Source organism: Capra hircus, chromosome 28 (assembly GCF_001704415.2).
Source record: "Capra hircus breed San Clemente chromosome 28, ASM170441v1, whole genome shotgun sequence".
In the NCBI taxonomy this organism is placed as follows: Eukaryota; Metazoa; Chordata; class Mammalia; order Artiodactyla; family Bovidae; genus Capra; species Capra hircus.
The window spans coordinates 29792627-29813003 of record NC_030835.1 but is presented as its reverse complement, the minus strand read 5'-3'; the positions used below and the strand labels follow the sequence as shown (position 1 = coordinate 29813003).

The window sequence follows — 20377 nt, the reverse complement described above, 5'->3', positions numbered from 1 at the left end:
AAAAGGTTTTATTTGTTGAAAAAAGATTTAGCTAATGACTAGAGCTCTAATTAGATTATTTCACTTTGAATAAATGTTTCTTCACTAGTTCTACCAAATCTCTCATTTTGGTGGATTGCCTTGTATCTAATTTGAATTGAGGTAGCACCTTAGTTGGGGTATTATATTAATCACTCTTTGTTTAATTTTAAAATTCCTTTACTGAGGGTAATACGTACATTTTTTTCAAGTACTGTGAGAAAAGTTTAGAGTACAGAGAAAAGCTTATTTTTTTCTAGACTTAGCCTTTCATAAGTTGTATATGCTAATAACTACGTCTGATGAAGTACATAGTTTCAGAATATCATCTTTAAGTGAACGAATCCTCCGTGATGACTGATTAATTACTTAAGGAATGTATGATGGCATCTTGCAGGTAGTGACTGCTATCTGATTTAGAAGAGGAAATTGTCAAGGTTCTTTCTCTGATGAGTTAAAAAAAAAGGGGAATAAATTAACTTGCCAAAGTAGCCTCATATTTTCCTGCTAACAGCTCAGTAGATTTAGATGGTTCCTTAATACCTATTGGGCTTCCCTGGTGGCTCAGAGGTTAAAGTGTCTGCCTCAATGTGGGAGACCCAGGTTCGATCCCTGGGTCGGGAAGATCCCCTGGAGAAGGAAATGGCAACCCACTCCAGTACTCTTGTCTGGAGAATCCCATGGAGGGAGGAGCCTGGTAGGCTACAGTCCATGGGGTCGCAAAGAGTCGGACACGACTGAGCAACAAACTACTACTACTAACTACTTAATACCTATTAGCTTTATGATTATATGATAAGAAAAACCACTCAGAGAGCAAAAATGGGATTGTATTTATAACACATTACCTTCTTCACTGGTGTCAATATTAGGTCAGTCTCACTTAAGAGTTTTGGGGAACAAGAACAAACACCTTAAGTGCAGACCCACTTTAGAGACCTGCTGAATTGTAGTAAAACTTCTTGTTGAAGAGGTGACTTGGGCAATGCAATAGTACTATGTACTATAGTTATTGTACCCTGTACTTTTTTCTTTTCTTTTAAAGGAAAAATGGCAAATCTTGATGAAGACAGCTGAGTTTCTGGGAGAGTCAGGATTCTAATTCTTTTAACATTACTGTCATGGGAAAGGTGGTAGTTCTGAGAATTTTTCCAGTGTCTGCCGATGGTGAGAAATTCTATGATTGTTTTTATTACAGCCCGTAGAAGGGAAGTTCTCGTTTAAAATAACAAAGACTAACTGAAATCTACCTTATTTTGCTAACAAAATTCTTTTTTTTTTTTTAAGAAATGACTTTTTTTTTTTGAAGATTGTGGGCTCATAGGTCATGCATGGGACATTTGACTCATTTTACCTCACTGGAGTACAGAGATGGGATGAAAATAGAACAAGATGTTTCTTGTTGTTCATGCTTGTTTAATTCATCTTGAACCTTGTTTATGACTAATTTCATTCAGCACAGTTAAGAGAAGGAAGGAAATAGAAAAATATGTAGAGGTGTCCTGCCTGAAGAACTAAAAATCTGTAACAAGTTCTTAAGGAGTATTATTTATGTTTTGCATAGTTGGTCAAGAGATACTTGGAATAACAGGCACGTCTGGCCTTGGGGTACAAAATGACGCAGGGCAAAGGCCAGAACACACTGGTCAAAGCAAATATCTTTTCCGATGACCCAAGAGATGAGTCTACCTATGAATATTACCAGATGGTCAACACCAAAATCAGATTAATTATATTCCTCGTAGCCAAAGACAGAGAAGCACTATACAGTCAGTAAAAACAAGACCTGGAGCTGACTGTGGCTCAGATCATGAGCTACTTATTGCAAAATTCAGGCTTAATTTGAAGAAAGTAGGGAAAACCACTAGGCCATTCAGGTAAGACCTAAATCTAACCCCTTATGATTATACAGTAGCGGTGATAACTAGATATATGAAGATTTGGTAGAGTGAAGAACTATGGACAGAGGTTTGTAATGTTATATAGGAGGCAGTGACCAAAACCATCCCAAAGAAAAAGAAATGCAAGAAAGCAAAGTGGTTGTCTGAGGAAACGTTACAGATAGTTGAAGAAAGAAAAACAAAAGGCAAGGGAGAAAAGGAAAGATATACCCAACTGAATGCAGTGTTCCAGAGAATAGCAAGGATAAGAAAGAGTTCTTAAATAAACAATGCAAAAAATAGAGACAAACAATAGGATGGGAAAGACTGGAAATGTCTTAAAGAAAATTGGAGAGATCAAGGGGACATTTTATGCAAAGATGGGCATGATAAAGGACAGAAATGGCAAGGACCTAACAGGAGCAGAAGAGATTAAGAAGAGGTGGCAAGAATACACAGAAGAACTGTACATAAAAAAGTCTTAATGACCTGGATAACCATGATGCTGTGGTCACTCACCTAGAGCCAGACATCCCAGAGTGTGAAGTCAAGTGGGCCTTAGGAAGCATTACTACGAACAAAGCTAGTGGAGGTGATGGAATTCCAACTGAGCTATCTCAAATCCTAAAAGATGATGCTATAAAAATGCTGCACTCCCAATATATCACAAATTTGGAAACCTCACCAGTGGCCACAGGACTGGAAAAGGTCAGTTTTCATTCCAGTTCCAAAGAAGGGCAATGCCAAAGAATGTTCAAAGACTGTACAGCTGAGCTCATTTCACATGCTAGCAAGGTTATGCTCAAAATCCTTCAGCATATGTGAACTAAGAACTTCCAGCTGTCCAAGCTGGGTTTCAAAGAGGCAGGGAAACCAGAGATCAAATTGTCAACATTCACTGGATCATGGGGAAAGCAAGGGAGTTCCAGGAAAACATCTACTTTTGCTTCACTGACTACGCAACAGCCTTTGACTGTGTGGATCACAACAAACTGTAGAAAATTCTTAAGAGATGGGAATACCACACCACCTTACCTGTCTCCTGAGAAACCTGTACGCAGGTCAAGAGGCAACAGTTAAGAACCAGACATAGAACAACAGACTGGTTCAAAATTTGGAAAGGAGTATAACAAGGCTGCATACTGTCACCCTGCTTATTTAACTTTTATGCAAAGTACATCATGTGAAACGCCTGGGCTGAATGAAACACAGGCTGGCTGTTTTCTCCCAGCATCAACATTGCTGGGAGAAATATCAACAACCTCAGGTATGTAGATGATACCACTCTAATGGCAGAAAATGAAAAGAAACTAAAGAGACTCTTGAGGGTGAAAGAGGAGAGTGAAAAAGCTTTAAACTCAATATTGAAAAAACTAAGATCATGGCATCTGATCATACCATTACTTGATGTCAAATAGAAGGGAGAAAAGTGGAAGCAGTGACAGACTTTACTTTCTTGGGCTCCCAAATCACTGCAGATGGTGACTGCAGTCATGAAATTAAAAGACACTTGCTCCATGCAAGGAAATCTATGACAAATCTAGTGTTAGTTGCTCAGTCGTGTCTCACTTTTGTGACCCCTGGACTGTACCCCACCAGGCTCTTCTGTCCATGAAATTCTCCAGGCAAGAAAACTGGAATAGTTAGGTATTCCCTTTTCTAGGGTATCTTCCCAACCCAGAGATCAAACCCATCAAACTACACTGCATATTAAAAAGCAGAGACAATCACTTTGCTGACAAAGGTCAAAGCTACGTTTTTCCAGTAGTCATGTAGGGATGTGATTGCTGGACCATAAAGAAGGTCCAACTTAATGAGTGCCAAAGAACTGATGCTTTTGAATTGTGGTGTTGGAGAAAGACTCTTGAGAGTCCCTTGGACTGCAAGGAGATCAAACCAGTCAATCCTAAAGGAAATCAGCCCTGAATATTCATTGGAAGGACTGATGCTGAAGCTGAAGCTTCAATACTTTGGCCAGCTGATGCGAAGAGCCGACTCACTGGCAAAGACTGATGCTGGGAAAGCCTGAAGGCAAAAGAAGGGAGCGGCAGAGATGGTTAGATAGCATCATTGACTCAATGAACATGAATTTGAGCTAACTGCGGGAGAGGCGTTAACAGAGGAGTCTGGCGTACTACAGTCCATCATGGGTTGCAACGAGTCAGGCAAAACTTAGTACCTGAACAACAACATGGTTGGTTTTATATATTTAGGAAAAAAACATTATTTTACAAGTAAAGGCTTAGAGGCACCAGAAAACTCAAAAAAGGTCAGGAAACATTTAACTATAAACATGAGTAAGTGAGATATGTTTGAGGTAACTATTGGACATGTCCAGGTCCTTGAGTGTTAAGACAATTCCAGGATCCTAGGAAAATCCATTAAAATTGCCATCTATTAGAGATGGTTACAAAATTGACTCTTCAGTGGGGAAAGATGACAATTTTCAGACAGTCTCTGAAAGACATTTCTAGTAGGTATATCTATAAGCACAGTAAATACATTTAAGTATATTGATTTATATTAACAGCCTTAGAAAAAAGCAAAGTCTTGTTTATAAATAACAGGCAATATAGGTTGTTGAGATCTGCTGTGGTATGCAGGCATTGTTTCCTACCGAAAATTCATACTATTTATGTATAATTAAAGGTAAAGATACTTATCTTAATCTTAAATGGGCACTAAATATGGCCAACTAGTGCCTTAATAAGGTCAAAATGAGTTGCATGATTTTTGCAAAACTCACTAGATTTGGGGAATGGATTAGATAGTAGTTGATTAGATAGACTGGAAAGTTAGTAAGGTGTCACAAAATACATGTAAAATTTTTTTTCATCTTTCATTCATCAGGTAAATTAGAGGCTCTCTGAAGTTCTTGAAAATATTTGTACTTTTAAGTAAATAAAATTTCCATGTAAATAAAATTTTTTGGTAATGGCATTATTTTTGGCAATATCTCCACCTACTTTTTCCTTGCCTATTTCAAAGGAAAATTAGAGCACATATAGTGTCACAGTATCATTCCTGGTAGCCACCTTTATGAAGACTAGCTGTACTTTCTTTTGGAAGTACTGCATTTTAGGATTTCTGTTTTTCTCTTCTTCTTGCATAAAATGAATAACAACATGAAATGTATGAATTTTGCTTTAATGTATAATTTCAAAAGATGGGATGAGAAAAATATATATATATAAACTTAGCAAACTGCTAAGCAATATGTATAGTATAACCCATTTTTATATTCCTAGAAACCCACATCCTGGGGATCTAGGTACATGTATATTCTATGTACACATACACACTGTTATAGGTATATAAAACAATCTGAAGTTACCTCTGGTAAGTGGAATAGATAAGCTGAACTTTTTTGTACTTTTGAATTGTTTGGTGGGGGAAAACATACATTTAAACGCTTGTTTTGAAAATCAGTAAAACTGCTCAAAAGTAGAAATAAAAATATGGTTGAACTATATAGTAAAAATTCAGTTGTTTGAATCTTATCAAAGTTCACAATGGTTTGAATTAAGGTTTTACCTTTGTAATCATAGAATTTGCTGAGCAAATAATATAAACAAGCTCACAGACACTGGTCAGTTTACTTAAACTGCTTCCAAGCATTTGAAACCACCGTGATATTATATTAGATATGAATAAATGAATATACTTATAAAATTTAAAAATCCCTAAACAAATGGGAGAGTTTAAGTTCATTTCTTAGGGACTTGAGAATATTAAACAAAAAAAATTAAAAATCAGAAAATGAATGAATTCACATATGAAATTAAAGAAAAATCATAAAATTATGCTTTCATCCTCTTTATTATACAACTTGAATGGCTATAAAGACAGATTTGCCTAGACCTGAGGTAATGGAATCTACTGCTTCCATTGATACTTCCTGGCGAAAGCTAGCTCTGGAAGTGGGGAGCAACTCTCAACTAGTTTTCAGCTCTAAGATTCTAAGTGCCAAGGGGATTACTATGGCAAACAGTGTAAATATCCTGGTTCAGTCCAAAGTTGGACAGCCTCCATAAAGTAGGTCAAATTCCTAGCATTCCAGCCCCATCAAACAGTTTCCAATAAAGATAGCCTAATGCTGTCTCTTTCTGTACTACTGGAAAAGTCTAAGTGACCAAGTGCCTAATTTAATCTAGGAAAAGTTACTCCCTTTCATTTTGTCCTGGAAGAGAATACAGTATTGTGGAAAAGGCAGGTAGAAGGTGCGTCACTAGAGGGCACTGTGTTCTGGTTCCAGAATTTTTAACATCCAGCTGAGTGATTTTGGATAAATCAATTCCTCTCTAATGCTTGGTTTTATCATCTAGGAGAAGAAATAATTTTAGTCTCAATGACTCCTTTAGGTCCTAACATTCTCATTTTATGTTTTTTTCTTTTTTTTTTTAAACAGAGATGGATCCCATGTGACATTTACCATGTCGTACTTGCAGTCTCAAGCTCCTTTACATTACAAAGGTAAGAGTGTATGGAATAAAGAGAAAAAGCAAAAGAAATGTGTTCTTTTTCAAGGGCCCCCAAAATCTGATCAGGAAAAAAGTAACCAGAAAGATTTCTATATATATAGTTTACAAAAATTTTTTGTTATACCTATTATACCTTCCAATTATAATTATAGTTATTCTTTAGCTTTTGAGTTTTATGACACATATAAAAGACACTTCTCAAAGCTTGTTTAAGTGATTCTATTATTTATACAATGGCCTCCCCATTTATAAAATCTATCTTCTGATGATTCCACTCAACCTCCCTAAAATTACACTGACTTCAAGAAGTGAAGATTTGGAGAGCACACGGTCTCCTGTGTTTTATGAAGCCTATAACTTCAGAGTGTATTTCAGCCTTTTAAACTTAAGCTCTTAATAAAAATGTTTATATGTATATATATAATTATATGTTACACTTAAATATATAAATAATTTATGCTAACAAAATTACCTAAAAGCTGACTTGCAAGTGCATGTCTAGAATTTTAGGAGACTAAAATAACCCTCATTGACTTAGGGAGGGGGTTGATGTTCCTATTGTTTTGTTTGAGTATTCTCCAGAGTAAAACTTCTCTACATTTTCTCCCACTTTTTATGCAGGATTATGTCAACTTCTCTACTGGGCAGCTGTTATAAATGAATGAGGTGAGTTTGATGCAACATGAGTATGTCATATGTTAAGCATAAAGCCACTGTGTCTGGTTTGCTTTGTCTAGATGTTTTACTTTAAAATAGCACTTCTTAAAGAGAGTAATCATGGGACTAGCAAAGCCTGAGCAGAATAATGGCAGAATATTTCAGAATATGTTCTGAAAAAACAAATTAAATACTTCTTCCCTTTAATCCCAGAAAATGTGTGGAAGGTATCTTTATGAGATTATGAGGACTTTATAGATAGCAGGTAATTTGGCTTGCCTACATGTAATTTTCAAAGAAGCGATGGCACCTATTGAGCTTGAGGTTGATTTGTGGATAATTTAGCATTTAGACAAGGACTTATTTTCTTCTCTGATGTTTTCAGAGTTATTAGAAAAATTAGACTAGAACAGATTTTGCATATCTAGTTCTCTTCTTTCATCTCATCTACATGAAAAGTATTTATAAGCAGCAGGATTGAGAAGTTTGGGATACATAAGCCAACGTCCCTGCCTCTCTGTTGGGTCTCCTGACATTTTGGAAATGGGTGAAAAGTTTGATAAATGGTTTTCAATAGGTATTTCCTTTCCTTTCTTTCTCTTCAGAGCTGCCAAACAAGGAGCATCAGGTTATTTGGACCACATTCAAGGCGTGTATTGAAAATGGCTTCCTAGTTCTCTGCACTCAAATTATTCTGACATCAAGAAAGATCTCTCTAAAGACATAGTAATGAAGATAAACAGCATACTGCAAGGAGTCTGCGGGATCTCCCATGAACAAGGTCAGTACTTCAAAAGGCCTTTGTGGGGGAAATCAAGATTTATTCATAGTTCAGTTATACTCTAACAGGGTGGAATTACATTTTTCACTTACAGTAAGACTTGCTTCCCCTACTTAAAAAATACAGCCTGATTTTTTTGTATGTCAATCAAGTTAAAAACCTTATTTCAGGAAGTTTTGCTTGGTTTACATTGTGTTACATACATCGATGCCAGGCTATAACACCGAATTCTTAGTCACTGGTTGATAAAGAAGAACTGATTTTAACTTAAAAACTGGTAAGACTGAGAAGGGAGCCTTTTCATTCTTCTCTTTCTTCTTTATCTTACCTCATACTTCATAAGAGCCTCTGGGATTTCAGTTGAACATTTCATTTGATATGAACTATTCTCTCACCAAGATAGGATCTTTGTTCACACACAGAACACTTCTCCAAGGAAAGCAGTATACAAATGCCAAGAATTCTCAGATAAAATGACAACCACCAGATGTCAAACACAGGCCTAGACAGAATGCTCACTACCATGCGACGTGAGTTTTTCCTTTCAGTGGTTGTTTTTACCAGTTTTCAGATATGCAAAGACACACATAGCACCGTTTAGTTACCAAGCATGCTGAATTTTCCAAACCACAAGGAAGGTTCTAATAATACAGCATTGCCCCACACTGATCTAGCTGTGGGATACCTTTATAATCAAACGTCGGCGAATAACTCGGGTAGTGACTCTCCGTTCCTCCTCTGAGCTTGAATCACTCTCACTGCCTTTCAAGTCCTGATAAATGCATTTTAAGTATAATTTTTACCATCACATTTAAAATAAAAGACATTCTGAGAAAGGAAATCAAGAAAGAATTACTTTTTTACTTGCTAGATCTCCCTCTAAGGAAAATCATGATGTATATTTGTGGAAATCTTAAAAAAATTAAAGTGGAAGGAAATTTTGAGTAGGATTCTAAATGAAATCACTCTGTATATATATGTATGCTGCTACTGCTGCTAAGTTGCTTCAGTCGTGTCCGACTCTGTGCGACCCCACAGACGGCAGCCCACCAGGCCCCCGTCCCTGGGATTCTCTAGGCAAGAACACTGGAATGGGTTGCCATGTCCTTCTCCAATGCATGAAAGTGAAGTGAAACTGAAGTCACTCAGTCGTGTCCGACTCTTCGCAACCCCATGGACTGCAGCCTACCAGGCTCCTCTGTCCATAGGATTTTCCAGGCAAGAGTACCAGAGTGGGTTGCCATTGCCTTCTCCGATATGTATGTATATATGTGTATGTATGTGTATAAATATTAGTACTTTGGCCACCTCATGTGAAGAGTTGACTCATTGGAACAGACTCTGATGCTGGGAGGGATTGGGGGCAGGAGGAGAAGGGGACGACCGAGGATGAGATGGCTGGATGGCGTCACGGACTCGATGGACGTGAGTCTGAGTGAACTCCGGGAGATGGTGATGGACAGGGAGGCCTGGCGTGCTGCGGTTCATGGGGTCGCAAAGAGTTGGACATGACTGAGCGACTGAACTGAGCTGATTAGTATAAAGTATACATAAAATATATCTATATTTAATTACTTTGACCTTTACCTGCATATATATACTTGTGTATATATAAATGCATAAATATACATATGCAGGTAAAGATCAAGGTAGTAAAATTGTAAGTTCTTAAAAATAACAATTATGGAGACTTTGGAATCAGAAACTACATACATGCTACTAATTATTAGTTTGGGGAAACAGTATAGATTTAAAACTAGTTTAAAAATAAGTATTATACATTTGACATGAATGTATAACCTTACAATTAAGGCCATCTTTGATTTGATCTACAGAAAAAGGCATAGTATTTCTGATTTTTATGATATTTTGGTCAGATTTGACAACTTTATCAGAAGCTATTTTGAACATTGCAAAAGGTATACAATATATATCAGCATAATTTGCACCTAATACATAACTGGAACTCATAGATATTTATTCCTTTATTCAAATGAAAGAATGTAAAATAGGTGAAAGCCTGAGGTTTTAAAGAAATGATATGAAATTAAAACAGAAACATTTCACAGATAACTACAGATAAGAATATGGTAAGTATACACAATGTTAATTTTTAGGTGATAAGAATAGGAATAAGGAAAAACTACCAAGTGATTGAGTCATAAGTCAAAGGGAAATTATCTTCAGTTTTTACTTAAATGTCATGGTCCAGGAGTACATACTGAATAATTTTATTTCTAAATGTTAATGGAAATGATTTTAGTATTTTGTTTTCTAAGTTTACAAGTTATGCCAAATCTGATAGTCTCAGAGATAGAAATTGTAGCTAATATTGGTAAAAATAGGAAAAAATATGTAAAACTGTTACAGGAGGCATTAGTGTTAGCAAAAATTAATGAAATGTTATTCAAATACAATAGATAATAAAGTAGGCCATTTTCACCAAAGGTAAATTTACCAAATATTCTAAAATGTTACAGTAATATCAATCTTACCTTTGTAGGAATTTTCATCTGAACAAAATACCCTATTGAATAATATGGTGTCAAAAGGAAATAGTTTTTAAGTTAGTTACTCACTCCTTGCAAAGATACTGACTGATAAATTGCCTATTACTTAAAATTTTTTTAAGAAAAGAACCATGCATTCTGGACACTTAGAATGATCTAAATATTGTGAAAGAGGGGGCCTTACAATGGCTAAAAAATGCAGAAAAAGGTAAGACAGATTCATCTTGCAAAAGCATTACTGAGCATTCAGCGATTAATAGATTAGATGAGGCATAAGAGAAAGTTAAACCTGAATTATCCATACACAGAATCTTAGACTGGGGAAGGATTTTCACTGAGACATTTAAAAGCAGAAGAACATATGTTAATGCAAACATTAACGATAAAGCTAGATGTCAATTATATCATAATCCTATCAAGAATCATCTGAGACCAGCCCCTCACATAAAGAAACTGTGGCCATTTGGCTAATATTTGTTCCATTTTTCTCTGTGGAATCTCTGCCAATATTAAGGTGAAGGGTAGAGAGAAGACGGTAGTACAATCTTGGTCAGGATTCCTTTCAGAGAATTCTCTAGGCAGTGGCACAGAGGGTAACTCGGAGACCAAATGGAATTTTTCTGAGTACTCCTTGCCATGGTTGCTGCATAGAAAGTGGTGGAAAGTAGCAGAATTTTACCTTGTAACAGCAGGCAGTCATCCGTGTAAGAGCTGCACCCGGACTTTTGACCTGATTTTTCAGGGGACAAAAAGGGGGCTGTTTTCTGAGATCATATATCCGATGACCTAGTTGGTTGCTATTGTACTATGGTCTAATCACAGAAGAGACATCCTGAACATCTTCAGATTTCTTGAGAGGTCAGATTCTTATCTTCTGGAAGCTTTAACTTCATTATGAATTGCTATACTCCTGAAGAATTTTTGCATTGGAGTAGGACCAGTGACCGACACTAAAGGCACAAACTCACTTATAAGAAATCTCAAAAACATTTTCTAACAGTGATTATTTTTCCATTATGGATGAATTCAGCTGCATTTCCATCCAGGGTTAAGCCTTTCATTTTCAAATGAAAATGGTTCCCCAGTGGGCAATATGTAGGCACATGTACTACACACATAGAAATATTTACTTACATTATTTTGTCATTTTATTTCAGAACTTTCCTATCAATTTCTAATGGGCTTGTGCAGAATACATTTTCATTGTTAAAACATCACTATGTAGCAACTACCTCCTAGAGCTCCTCACTATAGTTTGTGGGCTCATTTTAAAAGGGAACATTCCATCCAAAGTCATACTGCTTAAATATACTGAGAGTTAACAAAAAGGCAGAAATCAATACTGAAAATAACACTTGTCAGGAAGGAAATGAAAGAAAAGCCCGGGAATTTTACTTCCTCTCACTTTCCTTCCTAACAAGCAGGAAAGTAATCAAAAAAATAGCCTGCAGAAGGGAAAAGGAAAGGATATGATTAGTTAATAAGCTGATAATTAGCTCCTGAGTGATTAGGAGTTTACTAAATTTTTCTAAACTTAAAATTAATCATGGGTTCATTATTTTACAGAAGATTTTTTTCTACCCAAAACACTGTAGAAGATCTTAAGTAAATTTGATGTTTTATGGAAAACTTCAAGCACTACTATTCCAAAGATGTATAACTCTCAATCTATGTCTACTGCATAGTTCAGGAAAAGACACAAAAATCGAGATAGCAAAAAGCAGTCAAAAATGTAGGAAACAGAATTGATATTAAATTTCTTATATCCATCTATGAATCATAATTTCAGTTAAATTTTTTTTAATGTCTAAAAATGCTTACCCTCAAAGAATAAAGACATAAATAATATAAAGAAATCATATAAATACTAAAAGCAAGCAAACAATTATGTGATGGTAAGGTTTTTAAATTATTAAAAACAAAGATTAAGATAATTATCAACTTAGATATAAAAGTTATTAAAATGATACTTTTAATGCTACATTTCTAAATGTCATCAATCAACAGTAGTATACCTACCTCATTTTGTTCTTGGGAACTGTGTTCCTTCAATTTTTAAAAAACCCTTTCAGGCAACAGAACTTATAGAGCTCGTAGTTGGGTCACATACTAGGAACTCTAAATTGTGTAAAAGAACCAGTGAGGGAGAGGATAATTATCCTCCATCCTTAAGAATGAAGACAAGTCAGGAAATCTAAATCCCAGACAGAATTAATATTGGATCTTAAGATACTTACTACTTAACATCCCTGTAATTTCCCTTCTGAAAAATGGTTAAAAAGATGTTTATTCCTAATGAGCAAAGGTATGACAGCACACATTTTACTCAGTACTTTCTTTACTCCCATCATTAGTGCTACCATTTTTGATGACAAATTTATAATTTGTAAATAGTAAAGAATATTGGGCCCAGTGCTACAAGATTAATCAAAAACATTGAAGAGTCAGGACTTTGAGATTAAATGACAGCATAGGAGAAGACTAGATGACGTACCTTCTGCTCAGACCCATTGGACCCCTCTTCTTCATGGAGGTTAAGCCTTGGCTTGCCATCTGCAGGAGAAGTCCTACTCATCTTTTTCATACTGACAGGCACACAGGGTTTAGGCTCTTCTATTACAAACTTGCTGGTTTCTTCTAGAGTCTTCTGATATGCTGCTAGTGATGATGCTGGTTCATCAACACGACCAGATCCTTGTATTTTTGGTTTCAGAGTTTCCTTTGCACTCTGTTTCCCTACATCATTTTGGGATTCTGGAAAGTAAGATTTTGTCTTTGCTTCTGGAGTGACTTCTGCATGGCTTCCATTTGCTTCAAATTTTCCAGGCTCCCCTTTGAGATAGGAGGTAATGGAATCTCTACACTGGTCAGGGCTGCAACAGAGAAAATGTGGAAATTTACAATGGTAACATATGGCTGCAAATGGGCTTCAGAGGCTCTGAATTTTCAACAACCATGTTTTTAACTATTTTTGAAGACATATAATAGAAAAGTATAAAAAATCCGGCTATTGGGTTTCAAACTGTGGGGGTTTATCATGGGTGTGGGGTAAGGAGATGATACATAGGCTCCAGAAAAGAGATGGAGATCTCAAAATGCTTTTCTATTATTGCCAATGAAAAAAACTGATGACAAAGGACAAAGTGAATTCCTGTGAAGAGAGTTCTGGTGTCCCCAAGAACCCTATGTTCCAGTCCCTGTATGTTTCCAATTGTGAATTTTACCGTCATGCTTTTCCAGACATGGAATAATCATGAGAACCTTACTTGGATTCTCATTTTTGTCCACTCCTGACCTCTGCTGACTCTCCTTGGGGATCAGGGTGTGGATGCTCACCTGACGCTTCTACTGCCAGTGACAACTGTTTCCCTTTAGATTCTTGAAAATCTTTCTCTTCCATTACTTTCTTTTAAATTGGTTTCTAAGTCTTACTATTTTCAGTAGACTTTCTATCTTCTAGCTTGTATATTGTTTTCAGCATCTTTGATTATTACCAGTAGAATTCTGAAGACAGTAAAAGTGGAGCAATGTTTTCTGTATAATATGTATGTTAAGCATATGTATGTGTATTTCTTATAAATCAGATTCTGAATAAACACCTTTCTCAAAAATATTAATAGCAATCCTATTCCATATGTTTAAGGACAGACAGTCCCCGCATACTGTAAAGACTCTATATGATAACTATATCTAACTCCTAACTGTATCTAATTTCCTCTTATGCAACTATAAATTATGTGACTATATCTGAACTCAGACATCAAAATTAGTACTATATCTTGTCTCCATCTTCTCTTTTTTTGTAGGCTGAACATAGAATTCATTGATGTTACAATTCTTCAAAAAGAGTTTTGTGAAATCTGCTTTGCAAATGTCTATACCCTCTTTGGGAATTTTTATTGAGCAAGCAATATGAAAACATTAAATATGATTGTAAAATAAGCCGGGTAAAAAGAACTGATGTTAAGTTTATCACTAGTTGCCACTGAAGTAAAATATATTTTAATCTGATGTGTGTAGAAAGAAAAATAATGCTAACTATTACTGAGAGTCTGTTTGCATCAGTCATTGGGTAGGTATGCTACAGGCTTTCTTTTTCAATCTATAAACCTGTTTGAGGAAAGTAGTAGTGGTCTTATCTTTGAAGCCGAAGACAGTGATGTTCTTAGAGCTTAGAAATTAAAGTCAAAGTGCAAAACCTAGTGATGGTGGGGTCTGAACCAGTGTCTGAAGGACACTAGCTCTTACCTTTCTGCAGAAAGGCCACTATAAAAAGAGCCAGCTTCATGATTAGGGAATTATTTTAGTTATAAACAAATTTCTATTATGCCAGTATTATTGGGGGTGAAGAATTACATATTAAATGTCAGTTGTGTCCTACTCTTTGCGACCCCATGGACTGTACAGTCCATGGAATTCTCCAGGCCAGAATACTGGAGTGGGTAGCCATTCCCTTCTCCAGGGGGTCTTCCCAACCCAGGGATTGAACCCAGGTCTCCTGCATTGCAGGCAGATTATTTATCAGCTGAGTCACCCAGGAAGCATATGCTATGTTGCAAATTATATAAAATATTCAAGTAGAAAAAAGAAATGATATATAAAATGTTGTGTTTTTCTTAGTATGATAAGGACAGATGATTTTTTTTTGCTTCTCTGTATTTTCTATGATGAGACATTTAAAAACAATATGTAAAAGAAATTACAAAAATTTCAGTGATGGTTATTGCAAATGATGACATTGTATTGATTTTTTAAATCTATATTTTAAAATTTTGTTTAGTAAGCATATTTATGTTTGAAGTAAGGAAATAATACAAATGCTTATATTTCTATAAGACTTAGAATTCTGTTTTAAAAATGAGCATTAATTACTGGCTATGTGAAAAGAATAATAGAACAGGTAATAAAATAGAAAACAGGCTTCTAAAGTAAAGAAAGTGCATCCATCTTTAGCATGTATAAAACTTTTTATATTTTACTTCAGCTAATTATCAGTAGCTTTAAAAATTACATTTGAGTTCAATGTAACTTTCCCTCTCTAGATTAGCAAAATGAACCAACCTTTCAAGGCATGTATTATTCCAAAATTGAAACTGTAATTTTAGAAAAAGAGTAACTGCTAAAAAGCATACATTTAAAACAGACTATTGGAATTTCTTGGCAGTGCAGTGGTTAGGACTGTGCACTTTCACTGCCAAGGGCCTGGGATTGATCCCTGGTCAGAGTATCCTACAAGCTGTTTGGCTTGGATGGGTGGATGGATGGATAGATAGTTAAATAGATAAACTAACATGTAACCTTCATTTCACTTTCCTTTTTCTGACCCAGAGCCATACCTGTCATCCAGTCGATCTAGTAGCCCACCAGTTATTCTTCGAGCTTGAGCAGGGGACTCTAGGTTCCCACCTGATGTCTCGTTCTGCCAACCTGCAATTGAAGACATTTCCAGTTCTTCTTGCTGAACACGTTTAAGAATAGCCTGTGCTTTTTCCTCTGTCATCCCCTCAGACTCTACTCCTTCTTTAAGTTGGATGTCCTCACGTAGAGGTATGAGTCTTTCTTCCGCCATCTCCTCATCAGGACCAGATTTTCCTTTCTCTTGCTGTTCGGAGCTTACTCCTACTTTTCTAGTCTGCTTCAATGGCTCTGCTGGTTTAACATCTTTTGGGGCCCAAGCCATCCTTCCGAGGTATTGAGGATACTCACTCAGACATATATTCTCCAACTGGCTCTCATCTACATCCACTGCTTCAGGTATTTCTGTTAAAGGCATTGAGTCTTCAAGTTTGCTGTCTTCTAAGGATGTGTCTTCTGCAGTTACAACTGGAGGTCCATCTGCTGAATGCTCTATGCTTCCCTGAGAAGGCACTACCCCATCACTCAGTCTACTGGGGGTTCTAAGGGGAGACTCTATGCTAGAGAGATCACTAAAATAATCATCTTGCTGGAAAGGGGTGGGAGGTGTGTAGTGCAACCCTGTGGGAGTTTCCAGTTCCACTTGAAGGGAAGGATAACCTATGGAAGACAGTACATTTGGACTGACTGAAATGAATTAGAGCACATCAAACAGAAACACATGGAATGACTTAAATTATATTAGTTATGAAAATGTATGATGAATTACAGAACAATGTTGATATATTTATTGGTTTAGTTCAAATGCTTGTAATATAATGAAATAAAAGACTAGTGGCAAACTACTATAAAATAGAATACTAGTTAATTAAGATATAAATTGTTTCCACTGATTTTGGTAATTTTAATACAGTAACTTACATTCACAAATTTAATCCAATATAAAGTCAGCTGTCATTATGTAAGATACATTTATTCCATGGCCAAATTAATACCTTTCTATCAATACTCTTCGCATGCACAATCCACATTGTGGTGGACTGACTACAACAAACCGTAAGAAACCAATTTTTATAATTACTTATAACTTAAGAACTGTACATAAGAGTGATGCTACTGAATTCTTAACCCTTACTTATGTCATATAAAATTTACAATAAAGAAAAATGAATTTAATCTTTGGAAAGAACTGACTACTCGATTTTAGAGCAGTAGCACTGTGAAAAAAAATCTAGAAAGATGTTAGGAAAAGGATTTAAAAGGCAGATAAAGTAGAAAAGACTCCATGTAAGCTTTTCAGGTATCATAATGTGACAGAGATGAAAAGGTTGTGTATGTATGGAAGTCTTGATGAAAGGGATCCACTCAGAACCACGAATCAAATAAAGAGAAAAAAGAAATGATACACAACAGACAGGAGGAGAACCACTTGCAAAGAGCCTCTGAATGTTCGTGACAATCCTGTGAAACACAGAGGTTTACTAACCGGCCTACACAAAGGGGAAGGAGGGAGCAATGCCCGTGTTTTAAACCTTGCTGTGTGTACTAAGGCAGTTATTTTTCTCCTTCAGCAGAGAGAGAAGTCAACAATGGTCTGGTCATGGTGAGGAAAGGAAGTTTTACAAAAGTTCAGCAAAGAGGAGAGACAGGAAAAAAAGGCAACCAGGCACATTTTCTGACTTATTGGTCTACAAAACTGAAGTATAATTTTTCCATTTGTCCAAGGTAAATATCAATTTAGCTTTGGCTGTAAATTCAACTTGCTATAGGTTGTGAATATTTTTTACGTTATGGTCATCCATAAACCAAAATGTTGTTGAAAATTTGTCTAAGAATACATGAGGTTTATAATCTCCACAAATAAAGTTGACTTTATAAACATTCCTAAATTTTCCTAAGAATTTTAAAAATAGGAAATGTAAAATATTAAGATGTAGCAACAGAAAGTCCTTATAAATTTAATAATATTCTGATTCTAAAATGTTAAAATCAAGTGAGACTTTCAATTCTATTGAATACTTTCATTGTTTTTTGATTATCTTGTTTATTAGAACTACTTTTCTTAAATTTCCCAATAAAGAATATTAAAATATTCTATAAGTTGTGGTTTGGCAATAATTCAACCTTTGATATAACACTGGTCTATCTTCATCCTGTGTGCAGGGAGTCTGGGCACCAATAAATGGTCTCACCTATAAGACAAAGCCTTGAAGAGAGCTTTTTCCCAGGTTCTGTAGTATTTATAAACTTAAAAAGAAACCACCTTTGACATTATTACCCACATGTTTATGTTACGGGAATAACAAGGTACACTTTAAATTTTTGACTGACTTTAGTCAGCAGAAACTTTCTAAGAATTTTGAGATCTTTTGTCATATGTGCAGATTTGTAAGTTACTGATTATTGGCTAACTTTTCTGTTTAAAAATGGGAAAATAATCACCATATTTTTCAAAAATTGAAATAATAGAAAAATATCCTTAGCTCCTCTTCTTGCCTCCACATAATCATTTTTTACTCAAAATTCATTATAGGAATAAATTTCCATTTATGAAGGTAGATGAACATCTTGAAAAACATATTTATAATACTTTTCTTAATACTTTGATTGAAAAAAAAAGCCCCAACTTACAAAATGAAGGAAAATGACAATATTATATTAATTAAGCTAATATAAAAGAGGAATTATTCTATTATTGGCGACATCTATGCTCATTGAATTAGAAATTATGCTACCTTATCATACACAACAGATAAGGTTTTGCCAAACAAAAAATGGCAGCCTATGAAGTTAAAATAATGCTAAATAACTAAAACAGCTTCTTGAGTGATATATTAGCCTCTTTCAGCACATGCTTAAATAATTGGTTCTCAAAACAGTAATTAAGCATTTTACTTAACAATTTGTATAATAACACACAATTTGATTTTACCTATATAGGAACAGAAGAGTCGTCTTGTGTTTTAGGTTAATGTAAAAAGTGACAAATCAAATGTTCTCTAGATGTTAAATGCTCTTCCATTTGGTCACATAAAATACTTAAGATAGCAACTCTTTCAGTTAACTTATGCCTTTATACCTCATTATTTGTATTTTATATAACAGACATTTATCAAGTTTGTTCTAACAGAGTGTTTGTTTGCAGACTGTGGCAGAGAATAAGCTGTGAAAATGAGAAATTAAGTCAAGCAAATCACAATTTAGTTGGTTTTACATGACTACTTTGTCCTACTGCACTTTCAAATTTTACCAAATGATTAAGTAAATATGAACACTAAATTCAATTACCATCCACAGGGTCATGGAAAACATTGTTCTCATCTGCAAAACTTCTGGTGCCTGAAATATTTCCATAATCAAATATTGGTCCTTCTAGCAGAGTCACTATATCTATTCGGTTAATTTTTGTCAAGACCGAAGTTAAGGCATCAGCTGAAAAAGGATGGAAAAAAAAAAAAGGGTTGAAAACCCAATTACATTATTTTCTTTTACATCCTCACAATATTCCCATGAAGGCATGGCTTTCTAGACCCTCCTGACATTTTAGATGCTCCTTACTCCAGCCCTGCACTATTCACTATTCAGAGGACTCAGAAAGCTTGTAGCTCTCGGGAAAGATGTTAGGGTCTTAGGAAGCATTTTAGGAAGCTGTGTGTGATGGCAGCAACATTCATTCCATCTTGGTAAGCTGCAGAGCAGATGGGCCTCAAAAGAGCTAGATTCTTTTAGTTATAAGGGGAACTTATAAAACTTTAAACACTTTCCTCCCATTAGACTGTCAAAATAGGTCACCTCAGTATTTGATGCTTAGCATTTTAATGACTTCCTAAGCTCAGGCTGACACAGGCAAGCCCACAATAACTGCACATTGTTGTGGTTGGCATTTGCCACAATATACACACCACTCTCTTTCCCCCACCTCAATGAAACTAAACCACCCAAAACCCCGGAACACTGGAGAGGTCTCTGCCATCACAGAGCAGGCTGGCTGAAATGCTTCGGTCCTATCCGTCTCCATTTTCCTGCACTTCCATTTCTGGCCATAGCAGTAACTTCAGTGTTTCCCACCATGACCTCATAACTGAACAGCTAGCATTATATTTCCATTTTTGATGGTCACAGAACTACAGACAAAACGCAAAAATCCCCTCCTCCTTGCTTCATAAAAAGCTCCCTAAAGACAGAAGTTTAGAATGTTAGCATGAAATTAAACAAGTATAACTTCCAAAGACCTGCAATTATTTTATGATCACTGTGATTTTCTTAACAATAGGCTTATCTGAAATATTAGACATAGGCAGTTTTGAAAGTTAAAGCAATATAGTTTCAGCATACTTGTAGCATTTTTTCCGTCTCTGGTTACCCATTTTTTTAATAACATGAAGCTTTGAGAAATTAAAGAATTTGGATTTTCCACACGTATTTGATTGATTTCATCCACTGAAAAATTCAGTTCCCTTGCCAGTTCTGTAGAAAAGAAAAAGAGTTACTAAGATTTCATGTTATACTTTTATCACATATATTTTATAAAAGTAATGCTTAACTGTCGCAAAAAAAAAGGGGGGGGGAGAATTCTATAGTAAAACCCAAGTACAGCCTTGGGCATTAATCTTTATATACTTGATTTCACAGCAAAGTAGTGATAATACACAGGCTATGACTTCTCTCTCTTGAGGTAATTCCTTGGTTATAATC

At 35.6% G+C, this 20377-nt stretch overlaps 1 protein-coding gene and 1 long non-coding RNA gene across 3 annotated transcripts in view; one reads left to right on the top strand and one right to left on the bottom strand.

The window, feature by feature from the left end:
* LOC108634141 overlaps positions 1-17275 on the top strand; it is a 126411-nt gene extending 109136 nt beyond the window's left edge. Inside the window, exons 2-3 of the long non-coding RNA XR_001917393.1 lie at positions 6307-7817; positions 17254-17275. This is a non-coding gene — a long non-coding RNA (uncharacterized LOC108634141). The remainder of the gene's footprint in view (positions 1-6306; positions 7818-17253) is intronic.
* The window catches only part of ANK3 (ankyrin 3), a 750492-nt gene that overhangs the window by 21414 nt on the left and 708701 nt on the right, over positions 1-20377 (bottom strand). The window contains exons 42-47 of one of the 2 annotated variants that reach the window (XM_018042183.1): positions 20018-20149; positions 18971-19114; positions 15664-15754; positions 12822-13200; positions 11007-11057; positions 8503-8589 (exon numbers count right to left, since the gene is read on the bottom strand). In XM_018042183.1, coding sequence (XP_017897672.1) covers positions 8503-8589; positions 11007-11057; positions 12822-13200; positions 15664-15754; positions 18971-19114; positions 20018-20149 — 884 coding nt within the window. The remainder of the gene's footprint in view (positions 1-8502; positions 8590-11006; positions 11058-12821; positions 13201-15663; positions 15755-18970; positions 19115-20017; positions 20150-20377) is intronic. The other variant, XM_018042184.1, reaches the window with a different exon arrangement.